The sequence below is a fragment of the Ictidomys tridecemlineatus genome, chromosome 1, assembly GCF_052094955.1.
Source record: "Ictidomys tridecemlineatus isolate mIctTri1 chromosome 1, mIctTri1.hap1, whole genome shotgun sequence".
Classification (NCBI taxonomy): Eukaryota; Metazoa; Chordata; class Mammalia; order Rodentia; family Sciuridae; genus Ictidomys; species Ictidomys tridecemlineatus.
Window position 1 is genome coordinate 254,613,518 of NC_135477.1, and position 23,512 is coordinate 254,637,029.

The 23,512-nt window shown below is 50.6% G+C and overlaps 2 protein-coding genes and 1 long non-coding RNA gene across 18 annotated transcripts in view; 2 read left to right on the plus strand and 1 right to left on the minus strand.

Annotated features, from left to right (window-relative positions):
- LOC144365672 (uncharacterized) overlaps nucleotides 1-23,511 on the plus strand; it is a 43,959-nt gene extending 20,448 nt beyond the window's left edge. Inside the window, exon 2 of the long non-coding RNA XR_013424406.1 lies at nucleotides 809-23,511. This is a non-coding gene — a long non-coding RNA (uncharacterized LOC144365672). The remainder of the gene's footprint in view (nucleotides 1-808) is intronic.
- Nucleotides 1-23,512, minus strand: part of Ankrd33b (ankyrin repeat domain 33B) — a 255,262-nt gene that overhangs the window by 141,104 nt on the left and 90,646 nt on the right. Inside the window, exon 6 of one of the 16 annotated variants that reach the window (XM_078018208.1) lies at nucleotides 10,656-10,916. The exons of 14 other annotated variants lie outside the window; for them this stretch is intronic. In XM_078018208.1, the coding sequence (XP_077874334.1) occupies nucleotides 10,819-10,916 (98 nt within the window). In that variant the 3' untranslated portion in view covers nucleotides 10,656-10,818. Of the gene's footprint in view, nucleotides 1-10,655; nucleotides 10,917-23,512 lie in introns of those variants that run through there. One more of the 16 variants, XR_013424402.1, reaches the window with a different exon arrangement.
- Nucleotides 1-23,512, plus strand: part of Dap (death associated protein) — a 59,901-nt gene that overhangs the window by 33,344 nt on the left and 3,045 nt on the right. The window lies entirely within an intron of this gene.

The following is a 23,512-nucleotide window of genomic DNA, read 5'->3' on the forward strand; positions in this document are numbered from 1 at the left end:
AGGTGACCCCCTGTCTCTGTCACTGTAGGAACCAATGCTCTGGGAACAAATGCTAGTCCACCACTCATATCCGGGGGTTTGGTTTGTCTGTTTTTGCTGTGAGTGATAAATGTTCCTTTTCTCTGAGTCCCCCCCCCTCACACACACACACACACACACACACACTGTGACAAGTTCAGAGGCTGAACAATCAGAATCCTGGTCTCCTGAGTCCCTGGCCCGCACCTTGACCTCTGCATTACCTGCCTCCTCTGTGTGACTGAGGAGGGAGCAGAGCTTCTCAATGCAAATCACTTGGGAACCAGGTCAAAACTCAGGCTCTGCACTAGCAGGTCTGGGCAGGGCCTGGGGCTACTTCTCTCCAGCCTGGCCATGGTGGTGCTGCCTGGGCCTCCCCCCACCCACACTAGCAGCAAAGCTTTAAGGCCTGCACCCCAGTCTCTGTAGAAGGAAGAAACACTTTGTGAATAACTTACCTGTTAGTTGTGGCTGAGAAATTACTCTTCTGATCGACCCCCATGTTTATAGGTGCTCTGGAGGGGAACTGGGAGACAGTGTGAGTGAGAGCTGCTCATAGAGCAGAACTGGATTTTTTTTCCCCATGGGACTTTTTGTATTTTGGAAATGTGTGACATTCAGCCTGTTGAATTTATGCTTAGGCCTCATCTTCGTGTGACCTTGGGGAATGAGAAGGTTAGAATATTGTCCTGGTATTTAACAAGCAATTCAGCATCATTCTGAAAGTCTAGAAGCCAAATAATGGCAAATGCTTTCATCCTTAGCCTTCCTTTGTCTTCACATCCTATAGGGGTATGGACGCAACCCCACTGATGGTCAAGGAGATCTGCTGTGGAAAGCTGAGGAAGTGCCCATTGTCATCCATCGAACTATCAAAAATAATATTTCAGTCTGAATGTGTGGATTGCAGAGACTCTGGCCACTCCCCTGCCCACCATCTCTCTTCTAGCAGCTGGTGGTCCTTTTCTAAAGCACTGGGGGGTGTGGTTAAGAAGAACACCTGCAATTCTACCTGCTATTTTAAATTCAGAGGTCTTTTTGCTAGTAGAGTATACTACTAGGCACCGGCTTCCACCCAAGCTCAGTTAAGATGCAGGAGTTTCTGTTATTTTCCGTCTCTGATCGTCAGCTTGGGCTTGTGGTTTTACAAGGTACCAGGACAGTGCAGGATGCTGTGCAGGGGCATTGCTTCTGTGGAACTGCCCCCTCTCCAGCACCCGCCACACCAGGAGTCCCAGAACCAGCAAAAGGACCATCCCAGGGAAACGCCTGGCCCTGCCTGCGGGCACAGCGACACCCCCACCTCGATTTCAAGGCCAGAAAGTGGGGTTCCCCAAGGAAGCTTCCAAGAAAGGAAATCCGGAGGGGAAAGCACAAAGAGGAAATTGGAGTCAGTAAAACCTGATGAGTCCCTGCTACTGAATTCAAGAGGACTTTTAGTGGGGGGCGGGGCCCTACCCTTAAATGGAAAGGGTGGCACCTCTGGGCCCCGACAAGAGCTGCTAAGGAATTAGAAGAGTGTCTTTCCTTTTGCAGGGTCAAATGTGGGGGTGGATAGAAAGGAACCAGACCAGCTGTGGCAAGGCAGAGCCAGGTGCTGGGTAGAGGGACCCCCCCCCCTTGGGACAGAAGAAAGGCAGGTCCTACGAGCTCTGTGGGACCCTTCTTCTCCTGGAAGAGGGAGGAAACCAGCCCTACAGAGCTTGGCTGTGCCCACTTCCTGGGTGACAGGCACTGAAAACCCAGGTCCCAGGGACCAGAAGGGCCCTGCCTCCTTAGAGTCCCTGAGCTCCCCACATCCCTGAGGGAATGGAACCAGAAAAGGAAAGTGTTTGCCAGGGGCATGGCCTTGAAGCAACCAGACAGCCCTGCCCTTTCCTCTGTTGGTCTTTCTAACTTCTTTTTTTAATCAGAGACCTTGGTAATGACCCTGAATTAAGCAAATTAGGTGCACACAGTCCCTAAAAGTCAGCCTGCTCAAGTCCTCCTGAAATGTGCATTTCACACTTTTTGTCTGGGAGCATCCTGAGCTTAGGGGAGGAGCCCTGGGCTCCCCAGGGTCCTGGGACAAGCCTGGAGGCAGTTGGGGGGAGGGGAGCAGGGCTCAGGTAAATCACTGGCTGTGGCACCTGTTTTCATGGCTGCAGCCGATTTATGCATGTGTCTGCTCCTCTTATAGGACTTTTATGATAAAAACAAGATGAGATAAAAATGAGAATCTGAAAGTTATGAAAAGAATTAAAAGCACAGCATGAATCAATAACAGCCTCATTCTTGTGTGTTTTCTGTTAATGAGGGTGAACCTCACTAGATGCTGAAGGAGATAAGAAAAGAGAAGTTAGTCTGCAAGAAACCCCCAGAGCTGGCTAGTCCTCACTGAGATTGGCTGGTCCTGCGCGGCTTTGGTGGGAGGGTAGGTCCTAGGTAGGTGTTCAAAAATTATTTCAGTCATGCAGGATTAGAGGTGCTGTGCTTTAAGTATTTTTAATTTAAGGTTTTTACCAGAGATGATTGTGAAACAATTGTAGGGCAGCACAGGAAGCACTGAGCCAACCTCACAGTTCACTTTTGGGCTGTATGTTTTCTTTCTCTTCCGCACCCAAACAACGCGTCATTTGTGTTTTGACCTTTGCTTCCGTAACCATCCAACTAGACACTTGGCAAATGCTGGGGATGACAAACAGCCCCGTGATGCACAGCGAGATGGACCAGCCTGTTCTCAGAAGCCTGGGGAGCTCTGCCAACTCGGGGCTGTCTGTGGGAACTGCTGAGGGCGGAGATAAGGACCATAATGAAATGTATAGCCAAGGCAGACGGAGGGCGTTTAATGAGAGGGGATCTGGATTTCACACTTTTATTCTCTTGCTTTCTGGACTGCAGCCTGGGCTGGAGCCTCTCCTTGGAGAGTGCTATGTGTTAATTAGTGACTAGAGCCTGCTGTCTTTTTCTTTACTAAAAATGCTCAGGACTCTTTTGTTTGATCTCCTGCCTGGTCCTCGTACTGCTTGTTTCTCCACCTCTCTGCTATGCCTTCCCCAGGTGCTCACTCACAATAAACAGAGTCCTGGTCTCTACTTACTGACCAGAGCAGCTGGCATTATTTGCAAAGTTCTGTAGGTTGCATTTTTCTTACGAGGCATGGGGTAAATGAAGTGCAAGACCCCCCATCAAACTCCTGATGAAAGACCTGAGGTGGGCAGTCCCACCACTGGCCAGTGACCTTGCATGAACCAAACTATATTTATAGGATAAAAAAAGAAATATGTAGAGAGAGAGTTGAATTAGTTTCTCTGATTATTATCATTCTCCTAGTTTTTTTTAATCTGTGGACTATTAATACCATATCTGTCCCCCTCTGTCAGCATAAGTCTGTCACAAATGCTGTTTTAGAGGAACTAAATATTTGGCTTTTTATCTTTAATAACTTACTCTCTTGGAGGAGAACATGATGGCAAGAGGGAAGAGAGAGAGCAAGTAAGCAAGGCGTGTCTGTCTGGATTTCCTTGGCTTTGACATTTCATTTCACCAGGGAACACGGCTCTGAAAGATGCCTGTCCCTTCTAATGGCTGGGACTTTGCGGCCGCAATGGCCAGAAGCATAAAGACGTGTAAAGAGGATTTCTCGGTACATGGAGCACTGAGCGCCTGGCTCAGCGGCTCCTGTGATTGATACCCATTTCTGTGTGCTCCTTCCTAACTGCACTCCCTAAAGCATGCTGGGGAATAGTAATTTCAGGAGAAAATTGGCATGCGCCGTCAGTCACTGGGTGGCGGGTTTGGGGAGGGCATTGCTGATGGTGGCTGCTGTGTCATCCTCCCCAGGATGGTCTTAAAGGGTTGTGAGGAAGGAGCTGAGGACCAACCCCAGTGGTTTTCATTAGGGTGGCATTCCCATGGCATCTGGGTCCAGGTGAGGTATGGCAGACAATGGCCAGCCACCATGCCGTCAACAGTTTAGAGTTAGTTTGGGGAGAAGGGCTGGATAATATTATTTTTTCTTGCTGCCTACGGATATCTAGATCTCAGAGGTTTGCTTTGCTCCTTGCAAACCACAGTTTGAGCCTGTTTCCCTCTGATTCTCCATTGACAGCACTCAATTTCTGTTTCTCCCCCTCATGTCCTCTTTGCCTCTAAACTGTTAAGTGGTCAGTAGACGCCCGTGACAGCCCGTGTGTCCTGACACTGGCCATGCGATTAGGAACAAGGAGCAGGTCGATAGGAGGCGTCCCCAGGCGAGAGGACTGGGATGAAGGAAAGCTGCCCTGGGCTGATGCCAGCATCCTCTGCGGGAGAAATCAGCAAGGGTGTGTATCTCTGCTAAATCTAGGCCCAGGGAACCATCAAGGCGTCCTGTCAGGCCCAGTTTGGGATCATCAAATTAATTGTTACATGTTACAAGCTGACATGTGCAGAAGGTGATAAATAGCTGGTGCTGAAACTCCACCATGCGTTCCCGCCGTGAGGCGGAGGGTGAAGGAGGCTTCCGGCTTCCACCCACTGAGAGCAACCTGCCCGAACTTCCTGGTTTTCCTGAGGCCTTCCTTAACCCACTGCCTCCCACCATTGCGTTTACTCATAGCATCCTTCTGCTACTTTGGAGGGGTGCTATTTACCTAGAAGTCACGCAGCAGCTATTTTAGAAGGCCAAGGCCATTTGCTAGGTCCTCAGGAGCTGCCTGTTAAAGCCAGCGTGTGGGGGTCTCTCCAGGCCAACATGCACTGAGTTGGGAACCAGGACTGATCCAGCCTCTGCTCTGTGTCCCTGTGGGTGGATTGGAGCAGGTGTGGCCAGGCATTCGAGTGGCCCTGGACATGGCTGAGTGTCAGTAGTGGACAGGCCGGAGAGTTACTCCCACTGCCATCCTGAGCCTTGGACTTCAGCCAGCATTTCTGTTACCGCAGGAGGTTGCCACAGGGTGGGGTACAGCAGCACGCTTCCATGGGACGTCTGATGACAGTTCTTCAGCCTCTGCAGTGTCTTAGGTGTGGCCCTCCTTCCCTCTCTTCTAAAGTAGGAACTGAGCTACTATCTCTTAGCAAGAGGGAATGCCAAGTACCAATGAGGTGTTGGGGGAAGCAGAGACGTAGGGATGGTCAATTGGTCGTTAGTCGGTTCCCCCGCCTGGTTCCTGGGTGCCCTGGGTTCTACTTTTGGATGTGTTAGATGTGATGTGTCCTTATGTCTTGGTACATTTTGTAGTAAAGCATGCATGTCTAAACTCCTATCAGGTCTCCTCTGATTTTCTGTGACATCAGACAGCTTTCCTAAGGTCTGGATTTCCGTGGAGCTCTGATGGTTCTGAGCCCCATGAGTATCTCCTCTGAGGAAAGAACCTACGTCTTCATTTAAGAGGCTCTTGGCAAATCTGCTCACTGCCAGTCTAAATTAATGTTTTCCATTGCAAATACGGATGGAAAACACACATGCAGACTGGTGGGATTTTCCCCGGATGATGAGGGGTCCCTGATACCCATCCTCAGGCCTCTGTGGATGATGAACGCAAAGGCTCCAGACTGACCCCTGTGGGAGACCGTCCACCTCCCAGAGCAGCTGTAGGAACAGTGGCCATGCTGAGTCCTGGTTCTGCCCAGCCCTCACTGCGCCTTTCAACGTGCAAAGGAGTGTAACCCTGTCCTCTGCCCTGTCCTCAAGCCTGGAAGCATGTACCCATGGTAGGATTTCTTTCATGTTTAAAGATTTTGAATATTCAAGGGGTTGAGTCCCACATTCACTCATGTTTAACCAACACCCTCAGTTGCTCCTGATCAGCCACATGACATTTCCTCTCTGTCCCCTGTCCTTTCACACATGCTCAGAGGGATCTCCTTTCCACTTCAGCTTTCCAGGCAGTGCATCTGCAGAGAACCCTTGTGCATCTCGCACCCATTACTGCCCTGTGGCAGCACGTTGCTGGCTACACCCCAACACGCATGCCCAAGTCATCTTGCTTGGATTGTCCCAAACCAAAATCCATTTGCCCCTCCTCCATACCCACTTCTCATTTGCCCCAGAGTTCCCCCAACATGAACCCACACGTTCATGCGCATGCACACACATACACACACACACACACACACACACACACACACACACCACTGTGTGTGTGCGCCTGCAGCCCTGTGTGTAGGGGATTCTTGTGCCTGTGATAAAAAGTCTAGATGTTTGTAACCAGTCATAGTCTGGTGACTCAAGTAAGCCTCACAGCAGGTGCTCTGCGGTTCCCTTAGTGGGAATCCCCATTCCTGAGCTGGTTGCTCATCTCAGTTCCTCTTCGGCCTGTGTGCACTCTGGGGCCCTGTGGGGTGGGAGCCGCTGGGGCCTCAGTGGGCCTCAGCCATCATGTGTCTCCAGCCCTGGCACGGGGCCATTTCCCAACGGGTAAAATGCGCAAGCCTTCCCCTTCCCACCTCCTGACCCCAGCTCCTCCTGACCCCAGCTCCTCCTGACCCCAGCTCCTGAGCGCCCAGCAGGGTGACACGCCCCTTCCTGGCTTCTTTGGAGCGCTGAGTAGCCTTTAAGCCTGGGTGTGCTGACGGGTGTGTTTTAACCTACCTCCCCACCACAGAGTCCCCACCGCAGAATCCTCGCCAGCTCTGGCGTAGGTCAGGGGAAGCCATGAGACGGGTGGACAAGGGCTGTGCTCTACAGCAGGCCACCTGTCCTCAGGGGTCATGTGTGTCACCCTGGGAGGGGCTGGAGCTGGGACACTGGCCGTCCAACCTGGGCATTTTCCCCAGGGCAGGGCCCAGGCTCCCGTGGAAACCACCAGCTGCCCATACCCAGCTGTGCCAGGCTCAGGCTGCAGAGTAAGACCACCCGCTGCCACCATCGTCCCCAGAAGGCTGCGTGCATTTGTCCTCCCTGGAGATGCTTCTCTGGCCCCACTCTCTATATGTTGCCTGGCCACTGGCCCGTCCTCCAGGCTGGTCCCTCTCTGCCTTCCTCTCTGAGCTTTCTCGTGCTCCCTGCTATCCAACTAGGTATCCAGACCCAGTGACAAAGGCAGCATGACTCCACACAGAGCCATCGGCCACTCTGATCCCCCTAAGAATCTCCCACAGTCCCTTCAGTGTTGTCTGGTGTTGTGACCGTGGACCCGATTCCCAGGAGGACCTTGGTGCAGGGCTTAGCGTAGGGCGAGAGCAGGGGCCTGCTCATGTCTGCCATGGCTGCTGGGTGGTGTTTGCCAGATAAACTCTACCTGGAGAGTCTGCAACGCTCTGAGCCTTGTCATGTCCTCCCATAGGATTTTCCATGATCGAGGCTGGCCAAGGCTCTCTGTGAATGGCACCTGGCCAGCAGCAGGCTCTGAAACACATTTGCTCAGCTCCACCCAGGGCCTCAGGACTGGATTTCTCTAGAAAGGGCTGGGAAGGAGGGCAACTGAAAAGTACTTCCTTGTTTTTCTCATTGCCCGGCCCTGGGTACTGGCTTTTCCCTGATTTGTTTCTAAAGGTGGAAGTGGTAGAGGCCGCCCAGGACTGCCCCTTCCTGTGGGCACTGGACCCTCCAAGCAGAGCCAGATTCTCGACCTTGGGCCACACCAGCATCACCAGGGGCTGGCTCAAAGCAGGTCACTGGCCCCTAAGATTCCAAAGGAGGTGTCTGGGTGTGGCTTCAGAATATGCAATTCGTTTTCCTGGGTGAATCAGTGCTGATGCCTAAGTCCTAGAGCTCTGCTTGACCTACTGCCCTAATGAATAAGAGAAAAACGCTGACGAATTTGGGGCAGCAGACCTTACTGTTCCCTTTGAGGCATCGCCTGGGACATGGTATATACAGGTGACTCAGCTTCTTTAACACAGCCCTGTCACCACCTTGTGGAGTGTGGGCATGTTCTTTGTTGTGTGACATCTTTCTTAGCCATTTATGACAAGCACTCTGATGAAAAGTTCTGGCCAGGGGTCACCGACACAAATCCTCTGAGGGTGCAGGGCTTAGAACCCAGCCAAGGGGTGTGCCTGCCTGAGAGAAGGCCGCACATCCTGTTTAACCCACACCTGCCAAACCCACCCGACCATGAAGCAGCCCAGAGGAATGTTTATGAGCCCACCTGGGCTACAGGACCCTCATCAAACCTCTCCAGTGGGGCTTATTCACCTCTTTCCTGCTTCCCTCGTGTGCTGGGTCCGGGTCTTGTGCACAGGCTGGAGCTGCACCTTGCCCACTGGGTGCTGGGATTGGGCTCCTGTTTGTCTTCCATGGCAGGCGATTCCTAGGGGTCTTTATAGGACACGTGTGCGTATTCTGAATAGCAAACTTAGAAACGTTTATGAAATATGCCCTTGTGCTGTAGAACCTCGCCATCTTGTATTAATTATAGTGAATGGTAGTTTGATCTGCTTTCTAAAAATCCAAATTATTAAATATTTATAAGGAAATGTGGTGTTACTTTCAGATCACACCATGGCTCAGACTTGTCTAGCAGAGGGGCCCAGTAAATTCCTCTTACAGGATGCATGATTCAATGTACAAATAGAATTATTTGTAATAAGCACATCAATTATTTGTGTATAAGCTTTCACTACAGAATATTGTTGGGTTTTCCCAACCTTGTTTTCTTGGGGGATTTTAATATTCTTCCATCTTGTTTGTGTTGTCTATGGACCTTAAATCAATGAGCACAAATTTCAAATTAGTGAAATTCAGCTAAATAAGGCTTGAGTCTGTTGGAGAAATGATTCCCCTCCTGAGAAGCACATGTGATCCCCTGTGCTCCAATGTGTCTGGTCACAGATTCTAAGAACACTGTTGATTGTTGTCCTAAACCCCATTTCTGCGACAGACCTGCAGCATAAGAACTGACCTGCAGAGCCCCAGTGACATCACTCTCTGCATATGATTACATAGGAAGTGGAAGCTCCTTTAACCTGTTCCTTCAAACTAGGTTGTCACCCACCGGCAGTCCATGAAGTCAGGTTAGTGAGTAGAGATCAGCACTTTCAAAACAGGAAACAGGATCAAGCAGAAGCTCGTAGAGTACAAGCCACACTACAGGAAACATCACACAGCAAGGCCTTGCTCTGCCCCCGCCACAGGCTCCCTGGCACCCCTGCACCCCGGGTAGAGAAGCAATTGGCCCATGCCCCAGGAAGCTGGCTATGCCAAAGCAGTGATGCTTTGTGAAACCTAAGAATCTCGTTGTACTAGTCCATTATGAATTATTGAATCACCATTGCATATTTATAGCAACGTCTTAATAGCTTAATAATTTATTTATCCCTTGTGGGTCCTTCTGTCTGTTTCTTTTAATTAATAAAGGAAAGAGTCTTTTTGGAGCTAAGTTCACTGGGCTACTCCCTTGAAATGATGCTTCCAGAATTCTCAGATAGATTCCTGCACATTTGTCCCTGAGTTGAAGTCACCCAGTGTACAGTAAATAGACCTACTCGCAGGAATCAGAGGGCCCCTGCCCTCCCTGGGCTGCCACAGCTCTGTGGAAGACAGCCAGTCTCAGGTCTCAGCCTGCGAATTAATAGCCACCTGTGTTCCGTGAATTACAGCAGCTTAGAGACCTGGGAAAGCCCTACTGTGTCCACCACGTGCGCCCTCTACTTGGGGAGCACCCTTCCTAAGTGGCCTTCAGCCCCAGAGTCATTCCCACAAGCTCTGGGTGCCTCGCTCCTGTTAGCTGTGCTCGTGGAGAAAAGGAAGTCAAGGGAAATAGCCTGTTTCCTAGGAGTTACACGTGATGATCTGGCTGGCCCTGGATAAGGAGAACTTTTAAAATTAAGGTGTGCATCCTTCAGGCTGAAGAAGCCGAGGTGGTCCTGGCTAGGGGTGAGAATTGTGGCAGGAGGTCTTAGTCCTGTGAGAATGCCCGCGGGGCTGTGGTCCCTTTTGCATTGAGTTGGGTTGTTTGTCATGAGTGGCATCACACACTGAGAACACATTGAGCTCTTTACAGGACGAGCTGCCTTTGAGTCTGCCCCTGTATCTTCTGGACCATTCCAGATGTTTGGGAAATATGGCGAGAGTCCTGCCGAGGAATGTTGTGCTGTCACCACTGCCTGGAGTTGCCACATGGAAAGCGGTTGGAGTTTTTTCCCCCATTAAATGTACTCATTCAGTCTCTTGGAAGGGTCTTTGATAAGGTGCACACCCTCTTTCCCTACCTGCCCCCAGCTAAGTGACCTCATTGGTTAAGATTGAACTTGGTTCTATCATAATTCTCAAGTTTAACTTGAGACTGTTTGAAGAAGTACATCTTAGCCTGGGCTCCCTCTTAAGAGGGAGAAAAACTGTTGGAAATCTTCAAGGTCCAGCAAAAGCTGCAGGAAGAGCCCTTTTGCTTGGGAAATCCAAGGCAGTGCCCCATCACCAGTGGATCCAGCTCTGCCAAATTGTTAGTCAACAGAAATAAACCCACATACATCTGATGACTCTCTTGCAGTGCTTTCAGGCTCACTGTGCACAGGGAGTTTCATTTCTAAGAAGGGAGCTACAAACGGCTCGGGTTAGCCATCCTGGTGAATTCACCCCCTGGCCGCTGTTGCAAACTTATACCAAGCTAAGGCTCGTTGGCCAGCCATGCTCATGGTGCTAACAGCATTTGTTGAGCATCTGTCAGGCAGGATGCTAGGCATACAGCAAACTCCACCCTGTTCTTGACCTTGAAGGGGAGCCAGGCAAGCAGAAGTGGGAAGTTCCTGTAGCCACACAGCTGGGAAAGGTCTGCCCTGGGAGGATCAGGGGAGACTGTGGAAAGTTAAGAAGTGAGCCAGCCTTTGAAGCTGGTGCCCCAGCTGCCTCCAACATTAAGGTTGTGCCAGGCAGAGGGAATGCCAACATTTCTCCCATCAGAAGTGAAACTCTTGAGAGCCCAGGTAAAGTTGAGGATCATTTTGGAATTGTCTCAAGCTGGAGTGACTGCAACAGCATGTGTAGTCTGGAATACCTTTGAGAGAGAAAGAAGGTACTATCAGTAATTATACCAGGACAGAGGACAGCTACCTGAACCCAGCTACTCTGGGAATTGGAATCCTATGACTAACCTGCAGAACACTTGAGGCCTATATCTGTCTCCCTGAGTGAAGTGTCTCCCTCTACTGGTCAGAGGAGAAACAGCAGGTCATTTGTTGTCTTTTTTTTTGTCTTTTTTTTTTGTCTTTTTTTTAAGAAAAGCGTGGAAGACAAATACAAATGCCATCTGCCATTGCAATCATTCTGAAACTACAGTGCAGAAAAATGTTTGTACTTGTGTCCCTGATCACCATTTTAGGACTATCGTTAAGCCCTGTTATTGAACCATAAAGATGCTGGTGTTTTCTTTATATTCAAATTGGTACCTTTTGAGGCAAATGCTCAGGAAAAGCAACAAATTGAATCTTGAACTTGAAAAGAACTGCTGGTTTGTCTTACGCTCTTCATGCATGACAGAATTCACTGCCTTTACACAGTGTTCTAGCTAGCCTTGTTTTCCCTCCTCACCTTCCCTGCAGAACAAGCAGCAGAGATACAATCAGCTTCTCTGAGGGCTTTGCCCAGGCAGCTCATTTTAGACACAATGCCCTTTATTTTCTTGGAAAAAGAAGTCTTCATCATAAACAGACGTTTCAGGTGTTGGCCGTGCACCCAGGTGCCCCAGCCAGACTCCCTGCTTTTCCTCCTGGGGTTGCCTCTCCCTGGGTCCTTCCCTGGATGCTCAGAACAGGGCAGCACAGGCACAGCCTGCTATTCCAGAGCTCAGGCCACACAGCAGGTTTTCTGGGACAGTGCTAGTCTCTGCGTTCTTTCCCATTGTCTACACAAGGACCGGTAGATGGCAGGCAGTGTATTCTGGTCCTGGAGGGCAGAATGCAAGACAGTGGCGTTACCTGAAAAGTAGCATGTGATCCAGAGACACGGGGGCCCTGGGTGAGTAGGCAGAGCAGGTCAGGGCTGCCCTGAGTCCACACCATTGTGGAGCCCAGCACCCTGCTCCAGTTAGGCTCCAGCAGGGCAGGCCCATCTGTGTTGTCAGCCACTGAGCCTGCAGCACCTAGCTCTGTGGCAGGCCCGAGGGCTGCTTGGAGAAGGTATCTGATGGACAGGCACAGCATAGGTGATGGCGGGCACAGGTTCCTCTCATGCTGATTGCTGTGTCCTGGGCTCCACAGCGCCAGGTAGGGCATGCCACTGAAAATGCCCTTCCCCAACACAACCCCCTGCCTCCTTCCAGCTCCTCCATTGGCCCCAAACTTAGTTTACATTCTAGGTCAGTCATCTTTATGGCCTTGGCTGGTGATGGCCAGTGGTTGTTCCCAAACTTCTCTGAAAAACACCCATACTTTTCTTGCTCTCCCCTCTGCTCACAATAGCCAGGCTGGGATTGGGACAGTGGGTCTTTTGGCCCATGCCAGAAGTTTCCAGTGTCGGGGGTCTCAACACACACATGATCTCAAAGTGAGATCTATAAATATAAGTTCTCCTCCGACTTCTTAACTGTGAGTGTATACTTAGCCCTGTCGTTCCCTGGAAGCAAGTCGTGTCCAGCCTCCAGGTCCCCTCTCTATCCTGTGGCAGGGTGCATCTCAGCTCCTCAGTGTCCTGCAGGGCACTGCTCATCCCATCCTGTCTGCAGAGCAATGGGAAGTTTCACCCTGTGGTCCCAGAGCCCGAGCGCAAACTGAGAGCATCCTCAACACCTAAGGACAGTGCCTGTCTGCTCTGACGTTTGTAGCCTTCATCCTGTCCTGCTGTCCCCACACTCTCATTTCACCTCTACAACTGTTTCCACTGACATGTCACTTACTAACAGGTCTCTTCCTGAGCCACACTGCATGTGCTACAAACCTAATGTTTGGGAGCTCATTTGACCTTCCCCAAACTCCTTCCTGCAAGCTCCAGAGGAGATGCTTGGCTCCTTGATTCAGGAAGGAAGCTGAAGTTCCAGGAGTTCCAGTCTGGCTCTGGGTTAGAACACTCGTCTTTTGTCTCCTAGCCCTGGTCTCACGTCCCCCTGTGGGACTGCCCCTCCAGCTCTCATCTGCCTCCTCACTTTGTAGATAACAAGGCAGGTTGACTGTCCCATGGGTAAGATGGGACCTGGCTGTCCTCTGGGAAGCATGGAGAGGCCCCAGGGCAGCCCCTCAGGGAGCGTGGGGAAGCAGGAAGGATGAGGTGCATGGCTTGATGCCTGCTCTGCCCGTGACCCGCTCCTTCACTCCTCCCCCGAAACCCTCATTTGAGAAGTTTAAAGAGATGCTGTGTGGTGCCCTGGATGGAGGGAATTAACTCTCAACAGAGGAGGCTCGGACTTGTGGAAGTTCTTCCCACCCATAAGGACAGTTTCCTCTTGGTTGTGACAAATGCTGTCCACACTGACACAGGGACAACCCTATTCCTAGAAAATCCTGATGACCTGTGTCCCACGCCAGCTTCCGGCAAACCTCACAGCTGTCCCACTGGCCTCTCAAAGGGCCTTTCAGGAGCAGTCCATGTCCTCACCCCAGCCCTGAGCCCAGAACCCTGTATGGTGTGTTGGTGCAGAGGACAGAGGTACTAACTGACCCGTGCTGACTCAGCATCAGAGCATCAGGGGGTAGAGACTTTATTCCGTGCTCTGAGTGCTCTCAGACCCCGCAGCTGAAGTGGCCTGGTGCTAGTCTGCCTGCAGTCCCTCTGCTGTGCTCCTTGCTCCGCCATCACTGCTTGCTCTGAACATCCAGGGCACATGGGCTCCTGGATGAAACAGAAGTCCTCCCCACCACCTGCTGTTGAAAGGAAGCAGAATTGGTGGGGTTTGATTTCCTTCATATTTGACTCTGCTCCCCTTCTGCTAATTCCAGAAAAGGCTTGAGCACTGGATGTGGTCTGAGGTGGTCCCCAGAACTGGCCTTTCCAATCAGACAGCTGTTGGATTTGCACATCCTGAGACCACTGCTGTCGGCAGCTCATCTGCCATCTGGGCAGAGCTGCTCTCCCAGGTCACCAAGCCCCTCCCCAGGCACATGGAAGGGGGGTTACAGGTACAGTCCCGTGGATCCAGCTACAGGGAAGCCAGAAAGCTCTCTCCATTGCTCAGTGTGCTGGGCTTTGGCCCAGCTGAGCTTCACCCTCCCCGGCTGAGCTTCCCCCTTGCTAGATGCACACTCCTGCCACCAGGAGAGCAGCTGAAGGCATATGAGAGCAGGGAAATCGCTTTTCTCTTCTTTTATTTCTGAGTTTTGTGCAAAAACCTAGTGACAGCTGTCTCATTTAAAGCCAGCCACCTGTACTTCTGGGGATGGGATGAGATGCAGAGAATGAGATTCTCAGTGTCTATATTTGATTATCATGTCCTTTCTAATAGGAATTTTATTAGCAGTTGTCTTGTGAAATTTTTCTACTTACGTAATCCTTCTCCTTTTTAAGCCGTAATAGCTGTCTTGTACTAACCACACACTTTGCATTCTGAACCGGGGATACCCTCCTCCCCAAAACCATTGTAAAACATGACCCTTGAACCTGAAGCTCCCATTTCAAGATGGAACGATTAATGCTCTGATTTTCACCAGCTGTCTAATAAGCACGGCTTATTCACCAGCACTTCCTCATAATTGAAATTCAAAGGAAGGAGCCTAAAACATCAATGTGTTCAGAATAAAAGATGGAATCACTTTAAGTGTGGTACTTACTGAAATTGAGTAACTTGTAAAGTTTTAATACATGTAACATGGTCATACAGACTGTCCAACGACCACACAACTTGTTCCTCGCTGTGTTATGAGCAGACGCTTCCCAGCCAGGCCTGGGAGCCTTCCCCAGCATCCCAGAGACACCTGTAGGCTGGGGGCTGGCGGCCACTGGCAGGGGTCTTCCAGCAGCTTAGCAGTAGAGCAGAGCAGCAGGGGGCTCCCCACCCCACCCCCAGCATCTACCGTCTTCCTTCTGCACTGCTACTTGGTAAAACACATGCACAGAATGGCTTCATTTTTAAACAGGAGCCTTGCCTTTGATCTTAGCCTCCCTAACAGCTCCCTAAAAATGATCCTCTCTGGCACATTTACTGAGGCTGTTGCCGTGTGCTAGTGGGGATATATTGTTGGGGACACACAGGATGGGGGTGGGGACAGAGGAATCCAAATTCTGTGGCACTGAGGGATCTTTTCTCACTGAAATACCTCCAGTCCCACCCTGTGGTACCCATGGTGCTTAGAACAAAGGAGAGAAAACTCAATGTGGGCAACCTCGTGTTCCTCAGAGATGCTCTAAGATACCCCAAAATTCTTTAGCCACCCCAGGAAAAAAGGGAAGGAGAAAAGGAAGTAGGAAGGGAGAAAAGAAAGGAGAAAAAAAATCATTCTCAAATTATAATTTAGAAGAAAAATTAGCAACTTCTAGACTTTTTTTTCCCAGTATTGGAAATTGAACCAAGAGGCTCTATACCACTGAATTGCCTCGCCAGCCCTTTTGATTTATTTATTTTATTTATTTTATTTTGTTTTTTGAGAGAGGATCTTGCTAAGTTTCCAGGGCTGGCCTTAGAAAACTTGGAATCCCTCTGCGTCAGCCCCCAAGTGGCTAGGATTACAGGCATGTACCACCATGCCCAGCTCTAGACTGACTTTATACAGTCAGTTAATTCAGTTATTACCACTAAATATGAGCTTGTCAATAGAGGTTCATTCTAAGCAAAGTAAAAATGTTATTTCATTAAAACTCCCAAATATTCTATGAATCGGGTGTTGTTTCCATTTTACAGATGGACACTGAGCACAGAGGAGCTTCTTGTGCGGACCCAGGGCTCTCTGTCTCCAAAGCCCAGGCTCTCAAATGCACCACTGCATGGGGCTTTCCTCTGGGCTTCAGATGCTCTGCACTCTGCAGGGGCAGCAGCAGAACTGCTAGGCAAAAGCCCTTACGCCCTCACCTGTCAGGACGTCCTCTCCTCCGTGTAGGGATGGAGGTAGAGGCCCACAGTGGCCCTGGACCATCACTGTATTAAATCTGTGAGATGCAAGATAAGTAACCAGAACACATACTGTGATCATTTGTCTTCTTTGCATCCAGGGAAGGAGGGGACTAGGTGACAGCAGAGGGAAGAAGGAGTGGGGAAAGCCCAAGTCAAACTCTCTGGTTGTCAAGAGAGAAAGCAGCTCTGGAACTATGTCCATGGGTACAATGAAGATCCCAGCACCTGTTAAGACAGCTGGCTCAGTGGCTATGTCTGGGTCTGCGTGGACTCCCACAGCAGGTGCCTACCTCCTCCTCACCATGAGGAGGGTGGACCCTATCTCTACTGCAAGCTGTGAACACCCCATACTCAGGAGAGGGGGTTCAAGTCTTCTCTAGCTGCAGAAGGGGGCCGGTGAGGTTTTGAGTGTCCATCAACAGCTAGGCAAGCACCTGGGAGGAGTGTTTTAGAACCCAGGCAAGAACTGTCCTCCCAGTGGCAACCGGCCTCTGCTCATCTGGAGACACTCGGGAACCAGCAGGGTTAGACTTTGTGTATTTGTGGCCCTGTTGAAGGAAGCAGCCTCTCCCCCCTCTGCAGGAGGCAGTGGATCACTAAGAAAGCTGAGCTGGTTTGCTGGGTCACGGGCCCTTCACTGGAGGATCTGAAGACTGGGATTTTGGTGTCTCAAAGCACCATCTTCTCACTGGAAATCCAATGTCATTGAACCAGACTAAACAAAGCTCACAAGCTCCACCCCAGCCAAGGTTTTTTACTAGGGCTCTTTTGAACAACACTATAAATTCCAGATATCAAATCTGGAAGGAATTGGGTTCCAGAGTCTTTTCTCCTGGGTTTAGAATTGTACTTAAAGCATTTATGCTGAGGTTTTGTTTTTGTTTTTCACCTTCAGTTAGACTCACTTGACAATTAAGGGACTCCTTAGAGAGAAAGGACATGCTTGCCAGCAGGGGACACCTGGTTCCTGTCATCCTGGGGGTAGCGTTGAGCCTTGTGAGCCCTGAGAGGACCAGCAGTGCCATCTTGTGGGGTGATCTCAGCACCTGAAGTCAGGCCACAGGAACGAAGCCCTTGACTGTCAGGCTTTGAAGAATAACAGGGCAGAGGGACGTAAGTGGGGCAAGGCTGTCCCTCTGCTCACCAGCCACGCTCGTTGTTATTTTGGTGTCCAGAAAATTAAAAAGCCCAGTAAAGTAAGACCAGGTCAGGAAGATATTTCAAGAACGAAAAATAGCAGGAAAGCATTTGTTTTCTGGCTATTTACTAGAAAGTGATTGTGAAAGCCCTTCAGATGGGAATAGATTTTTCCATAAATTTCATGAAAACACAAAGCCACGTGTTCAGAGCAAAGTCAAAGAAGAGTTTCAGAATTTGTTTCAGAATTTGTTTCACTTCCATTAGGAGGGTGGGTAGAAGGAAGGCTTTCCAGAGAATGGCCACCAGAGGCGGCCCCACCTCACCCACCCACCCACCCAACTGGGTGCCACACGAGCCCCCCCACCCCACCCCACCTTTGTTCATTTTGCACTGGTGAATACTAACTAAAACATGCCCTTCTTCCTGAAACTGGGCTCTCTGTTCTCTTACACAGATATGCACACTCATGTGCACACATGCAGGGCTCAGTGGCCATGTCTGGGTCTGCAAGGACTCCCACAGCAGGTGCCTGCGCCTTGCCCTAGGCGCTCAGCACCTCTACTGTGGAGAGGCACTTGGAGTCCTCGGTGGACTTTAATTGTCCCCATCTGTTCTGCCTGGTGCAGAGGAGGGCACAGTGCTGTCAGTTGAAGCATGGGAGTGATTTTGAAGCCCCCACAGAGATGATCACATTCTTTCCAGCCGGTGCTCACTCACCTGACCCACCAGCAGATGGGAACACACTGGGAGTGTCCATTAGTAGGACTGGATCTGGTATGACACAGCCTCTCCCTGCTCTGTTGACATGGCACAGATACCCTCATGGGCTTCCTGGTCTGGGAGCAACCTGACACTCCTCCCAAGCGTGCTGCTGGTGAACTAGGGTTTTGCTGTGGTTTGGCCTCAGATAAGCACCTTTCCATGGAACTGAGTAGCTTTGCTTTAGAAAGTGAAATCGAGACTCTGCACATAGCTTCATACCCTGCCCCTGGCTCATTGGGCAACTTGGACTTGCAGGGAGATTTTAGGGGAATATCCTTTCTGAATACTGACTACTTTTGTACCAGGAAGAGAGGGAAGTGGCACATGATGGGCCCCTTCCCAGCTCCCGATGGCACTATGCACCACTGACCAATGTCATCAGTGGGTGGTGTTCCTTTTGTCCCTGTTTCATGGGCTGCATCGAAAGTAGGAGTGCAGGAGGAGCTGGTGGCCCATCCCTGACGGCCCCTCACCCTCTCCTCCAGCCCTCTTCCCTAGGGTCCCCTGGCAGTTCTCAGGGTGCTCAGCCACCGTGCTACTTGCATTTGTTTCTTCTTGTCTTCAGTGGGCTAGGAAGCTAAGTTGCTGCCTAAACCATGTCAAACTCTTGAGCCAAACAGAGGAAGGGCCTGGAGAGATTTTCCTTCTTCCAGTCTAGCGATTGTGAGGCCCTTTCTTTGCTTACTTTGGAAACCCTTCTGTTTCAGAGAAGCAGTAACCACACCTAGCTGTAGGATCCACAGTGAAGCAAAGCTGGACCTGTCATGAATGTGCACAGCAGTGTGCATGGGACAGGTGGGGTTGTGTTGTCATTGTCATCATCACCATCCACAGCTAACATTGATGGAGTGCTTTCTGTGTGCTAAGCAGTGTGTGTGTGTGTGTGTGTGTGTGTGTGTGTGTGTGTGTACTCATAAGCATACAGTCACCTGGTGAGGTAGGGTCTGCTGCTAGCCCATTCCACAGAGGAGGAAACCTGGCCTCAGAAAGGCCAAGCACCCGCCCACCAGCTGGTTCCTGGCAGACTCAGATTTGAACATAGATGTCTGACAGCAGAGCCCACCTGGAAGGTGTGGGTTTGCCACCTTTCCTCCTGTCCTTCCACGTGAACTGACCACTGCATCTTGACTGGTCAGTTAGGAAAGCACTGTATTCCTGAAGCCTGGGAACGGAGACCTATGAGGTGGGTAGAGTGTGGCCTGAGAGTCCCCAAGCTCTGCCCCTGGGACCTTGAACACATTTACAAAGCCCTCTGACCCTCCGTTTCCTCCTTCAAATAGAAATCACACCTGCTGAGGAGACTCAGGTGAGCAGAAGTATTCTGCATTCCAATTAAGTGCTACAGACATAAATGATAGAAAAAAACTTCATTTCACATTAGAAAATGAATGTTTAGATAGACTTAATGTACTAGCTGGTTGAACGAGAGACTCTTATATTGCATTTAGGTGACTATCTGCACTCTAAATAGAAGACAGACCTATAATTTGAGGTCCCTTAAAATGAGGGGGTGGGCTCCTGGCCACACTCATGTACCCTGGATGGCCTTTGTCCCAAGTCTGGCTCCTAGCACTTAGCTATTGTATAGCTTTCAGGAAAATTATGGACCATCTCTGATTTATCATCCTTATCTGGAAAATGGAGAGGTGAACCCTCCCTGCTATGCAGAATCCTGTTTGGGGTGATAGAGGGCTTGCATTTTTCCAAGAAACACCTCCACTGGCTCTTTTAGAAGGTGTCCATGTGAGTAGGAAAAAGCATTTGCAGAAAATGAACCCATGTCAAAACTACTAACCTGAAAATGGTTCTGCCCGTGCCGCCATCTCGGCCTTCCCTAGGACCTGCGCTGCGCCTGGGTTTCCAGGCTTACTGATGTGCATGCGTGCATGGTGTGCATCTCCCCTCCCCAAATCCTCTCACAGGGTAGCACCCGACCCCAGTCCTTATCAGCCTGCTTGGGAAGGACAGGCTGACCAGTTGGAAGGGCAGTGAACCCTCCCTGCTGTGCAGAATCCTGTTTGGGGTGGCGAGGGCTTTGCATTTTTCCGAGGGCGGTGCAGCACACCCCAGGGTGAAGGAGGACCTCACACCACTGGCTGAGGAGAAGAGGGCACCGGGTAGGTTGCCCCAGCACAGCTGCCTAGCAGTAGCCATGCTGTGTGACAATTATTAGCCAGCCGTGGGTCCTTTCATAATCATTTGCTCAGAGAGAGCAGTGTCAACGTGGGTGCCCTGTGAGGACAGGGCTGGTACCTGTGGGGCGATGGGGAGGTTCTGGGTGAGCTGGAAACCACACTGGAATGTTAGGGAGGGGCAGCCTGCAGGAGTGAAGGATTTTGAAGCCACCGCTGAGCCTGGGAGGGGATGTCCCAGAGGCCATGGCAGACTTCCTCAAGTTTGGCAGGGCTGTCCCACTGAAGAGGGTAGACCTGGGAAGGGCCTCTGGGCAGAGTACAGGAGCCCTAATTCATGTCACCGGAGACCCTTGGCCTGCAGAAGCACAAGAGCACCCCTGTCAGCCCTAAGTTCCCATCTGGCCCTTAAGGCCAGAGGTGTGGCTTGAACCTCTCAGAGGCGGGGCAGAAATGCCATGTTGTTGGGGACCCCTACTGACAAGGAAATCTTCGTGAAGTCCCAGAACACTCAAAAGTCTTTCTGGTGATTTATCTATTAATCACACATTGAGAAGGTAGTAAGTGGGGCATGAATACAGTGTGTTGGAATTGACTTCAGTCATTGCTGCTTTGGAGTCCAGTGGAGTTTAAGAATGTGAATTCATTGGGCTGGGCATGTGGCTCAAGCGGTAGCGCGCTCGCCTGGCATGCGTGCGGCCCGGGTTCGAACCTCAGCACCACACACCAACAAAGATGTTGTGTCCGCCAAAAACTAAAAAAAAAATATTAAAATATTATTCTCTCTCTCTCTCTCTCTCTCTCTCTCTCTCTCTCTCTCTCTCTCTCTCTCTCTCTCTCTCTTTCTCTTTCTAAAAAAAAAAAAAAAAAGAATGTGAATTCAGGTATTCAGGTTCTCAGCCTTCAGGACTAGAGTCCCTGAGCTCAGTCTTGATGTCAGCTGCTCTCTGGGGTGGGAGGGCGCCACTCCCTAAGTGCTCTTTCTGGCACTTCATCCTGTCTGTCTGCGGGTCCATAAAATGCCAAGCTTTGCTCACCAAGAAAATTTAGAGAATAAGGAACAGGGAACTGTTTCAAGACCAGTGACCCTGATGAGGGTTTGCTGTGGTCGTTATCAGGTGAGACACGGGACCAGGCTCAGCACTGCCTCGTCCCCACTGGGCACAGCTTCAGTTCCTGCTGATGATGGGAAGTGTCCCCAGGACTCCAATCCAGACAGTGAGTGTGTTGGGTGAGACTGCCAAGGCCTGAGGGTGCGGGGAACAAGGGAGGACTTTATTCTCTGTTTCCTGAGAGAATAATGGTGCATCTTCAAAACAACACCTGTCAGACGATCTCATCAGATTACATAAATCCTCAAAGCAGCTCTCACACTGTATAGAACCTGGAAAGTAGGTCACCCTGGGCATGGGCCCTGATGGAATCTAATGTGCCAGTGTTTCCCAAGCACGGCGGTGCACCCGACTCTTTACCAGGGGTCCTTGTTTAAACTACCCCCCAGTCTCCTCCTCGTGGCTAGAAGGCTTTGCACGCACAAGCACGATTCTTAATTTTTGAAGTATCCTCTTAAAGTAAAAGCCTTGTCTGCGAGCATGCCTCATACACAGGAATTAGCCTCATTTCTTTTACTACTTTATTTCTGACTGGCACCAAACAGAGGCCCTGGAGAAGAGCAATGCAGGATGGAGCCTTCAGGTAGGGCGTTACTGATGCCCTACCCTTGAGCCTGCTAGTCTAATAGAACGCACAGGGTTTGGGTCGCACCCAACGTCTGCTCTGCACACAGCTCATCCCCCAGTCCCATCACTGTCCCTGCTACGGACCAGAATCAGCCCTCAGGGGAGCACATAAGTTAGGTTCACACCCTTTCTGTACTTCGTCCCTTCAACTGTGGCCATCAGACCCTGAGTCACACCGACCACTCCTCAGTCTCAAACTCCAACCCCAACAGGGTGAACAGCCTGCTGTGGCTGCAACGCTGAAACTCAGGGTTGGTGTGGCCGCAGCCACTTCCTGAGCCACTATGGCAGACACCGTGCACACACCTGCCCTCCCTCCAGTCCACTTGACTCCCTGGAGCCCCGGTGGGCTCCAGTGACGGGAGAGCTTGCGTGATGCTCTTGATGCATGCCCATCGCTACCAATGGGTGCCCATCATGTGTGATCTGGATGCGCACGGATAGGCAGTGTACATTTTAAGACATATATCCCCAAAGTAGGCTTGAAAGGTGATACTTGAATTTTTACTTCTTTATTCATCAGTGTTTACTCATTTAAAGATATTTAATGATAATTCAATATGAAAATTTAACATTTACTTCTGTGGTGCTTAATATTTACCATTTCCGGATTCCTTTCCAAAGGGATATCCCCACTCTGTGGGAGGCCACTGCTATGGGAACCCTGTAATCTGTCCCCTCCTCTCTTCCCTAACCCAGAAGTGTCCATCAATTTTAGGTATAATGATCCAGAAATTCCCTCCCCCGAAGCCTAACTAGCCACATTGTGCAGAACATAACACAAAGCTGGCCGCACCCAGCGCAGCTGCACCCATGGAGCCTCCCTCTCCACTGACAACACCGATTGTTGTCAGAGCATGTTCTTTACTCTGAGTTCCTTACAGTTTCACTGACTGTCTCCCTTAATGAGCAAGAGCCAAAGGGCAGCTAACCTTGGCAGGTGGGCAGGGGTGTGTTGGCTGGGCTAGAGGCCCGAGGAGTGGCCTCCTGTGGGTGCTCCCGCGGACAGCCCTGGGATGACTGGACTCGGGTCATTCCTACTGCTAAGTTCTGCTTCAGCCCTAAGTCTGAAGGCCACTAAGCAGCCATGATGGGACCATCTCATTGAGAGGCTTCCAGGGCAGCTGGAGGCTCAGATTACTAAGAAAAGCATGTGCATCTGTCCACAGACAGGGACCGCATGTTAACAGTGGTCATCACCAACACGCTTTGGTCTGTCTCCTCTTCATGAAGGATCATATGCTACTAGGGTGCCATATTCTGCCCTCAATACCGTTGACAGTTTGGGAGGATGGGTATTAATTACAGGTGAAAAAGTGACAGCTGCCATCATAAGGACCTTGAGTCCATGATGCTTGGTGGTCCACAGGTGCCAGGAGTTTGCATGGGTTGTGGGGTCTCACTGGTTAGAAGTTTCTGGAACTCATGGACTCCATGGGGACACTGGGCGGGGAAGCCCCTGGTGGAGAGGGAGGGAAATTCACCCCAGAGCCAAACTGCTTCCCTGTTTCCACAATCCCACCAACTCAGAACTGCCCCAGCTTCCTCACAGTGAGAATTTGAGGACTGACTGAAAAACAAGCCAAAAGAAGTTCTTTGGGGCTGTGTCTTCTGACACTTGTTTTCCTCTCTCACTCTTTGCTTGGACTCACTTCAGAGCAAAGCTTCCTAGTGGCCTTTCCAAAGGGCCTTCAGACTTAGAGCCCCACCACCTGGTGCTTGTGGACACCAGCACCCAGGGAGGTCTGCTCCCATCCTCCTTGGGCCTCTTCAGTCCCAAAGCCTCCGTTGTTCCAGCCTTCTGTGGCCTGCCTGTTAAACCCGCCTTTCCCTCCTTGTTTTCCAG